The 1,445-nt window shown below is 61.2% G+C and overlaps 1 protein-coding gene across 1 annotated transcript; it reads left to right on the top strand.

Annotated features, from left to right (window-relative positions):
• Positions 1-29: 29 nt before the first annotated feature.
• LOC144477990 (uncharacterized) lies at positions 30-1,419 on the top strand (the record flags this gene model as incomplete). Its single annotated transcript, XM_078195718.1, has 3 exons — positions 30-308; positions 387-650; positions 692-1,419. Coding segments are annotated over exons 1-3 (1,271 nt in total), but the record flags the coding sequence as incomplete, so codon positions are not given.
• Between the last annotated feature and the right edge of the window lie 26 nt (positions 1,420-1,445).

The following is a 1,445-nucleotide window of genomic DNA, read 5'->3' on the forward strand; positions in this document are numbered from 1 at the left end:
CGGACACCAGGGGAAGGTACATCGTCGAGATGGCGGCTCGCCTGAACGTGGTGGTCCACAACAGAGGGTCGTCCACGACCTTTCGGCGGTTCGGCTATAGGGAGACCATCGTGGACGTCACGATGGCTTCCGAGGATGTGGCCCCCCGTATAGATGACTGGAAAGTCATCGAGGACTATACGGGGAGCGACCACCAGTATGTGGCTTTCCGGATAGCTGGAAAACAGCGGCGGAGTCAAGTCCCACCCTCCTCTAGAGGATGGAACATGAAGACTCTCCATCAAGTTCCAAGAGGCCCTCCAATCTGGGTTGGATAACATCCCGCGGCCTACAGAGGGACCTCGTACCCGGTTATCGGTGGAGCAGCTCGTTCACAGAACAATTAGCGCCATCCATGGGGCGTGAGAGGCGTTGATGAGCCGAGGGAAGCCACTCAGTTTGAGGAGACTGGTGGTCAAGCGACATTCCCGACCTACGACGGTACTGCCTGCGTCTGCGGCGGAATGCCCAACGCGCCGGACGCACTCCCGACGGGGAAACCCTGTGGCAAACCTACAGGGCCAAGCGTCGGGAGTTGCGACATAAAATTAGGATCAGCCAGCGGCGCTGCTGGCAGAGCCTCCGCGAAGAGGTTAATCGGGATCCGTGGGGTCTGGGATATAAGATCGTACGCCGCAAGATCGGTGCCCAGAATGGCCCTGCGATCCTACCAGCGGACGAGGCGTCGGCGGTCGTGGACGCCCTCTTCCCGGTAGACCAGGCGAGGGCGCGACGGTCAGTGGAACTGTTGGCGGAGGATATTCCTCCTTTCACCGAGCGTGAACTGACCGAGGCAGCCCGCTCCTTCCACAACAGGAAGGCTCCGGGCCCTGATGGAATCCCAGCAGAGGTCGTGAAGCTGGCAGTCCGGCTATTCCCGCGGCCGATGCTGAACATGCTTAACGCCTGTTTGGGCTCCGGAGTGTGGCCGGTCCGATGGAAGATCCAACGCCTGGCCCTGATCAACAAGGGAAAGGGGCAGCTTTCGGGTCCGTCGGCGTACAGACCTATCTGTATGGTGGACACGGCCGGAAAGCTGCTAGAAAAGATGATCAGACCCCGGCTGCTGACGGCGTACAGGGCAGTGGGGGATCTGTCGGATCGGCAGTACGGTTTTAGGCGCGGAAGGTCCACCGTCGACGCCCTCCGGATGGTCCTGCGGGCGGCGGAGAGTGCCGAGATAGGCAATCGCCACAACTGGCGCGTCGTCCTCGTGGCCACGCTGGACGTGAGAAACGCCTTCAATTCGGCGAGCTGGGCGGAGATACTCGCGGCCCTGGAGAACACCTTCCACGTGCCTGACTACCTCCTCCGCTTAGTGGAGGATTACTTCGACGACCGTGTCCTCCTGTACGACACGATCGAGGGAAGGCGGAGGAGGTCCGTCTCCGCAGGAGTGGCCCAGG

The sequence above is a fragment of the Augochlora pura genome, unplaced genomic scaffold, assembly GCF_028453695.1.
Source record: "Augochlora pura isolate Apur16 unplaced genomic scaffold, APUR_v2.2.1 APUR_unplaced_5978, whole genome shotgun sequence".
NCBI lineage: Eukaryota > Metazoa > Arthropoda > Insecta > Hymenoptera > Halictidae > Augochlora > Augochlora pura.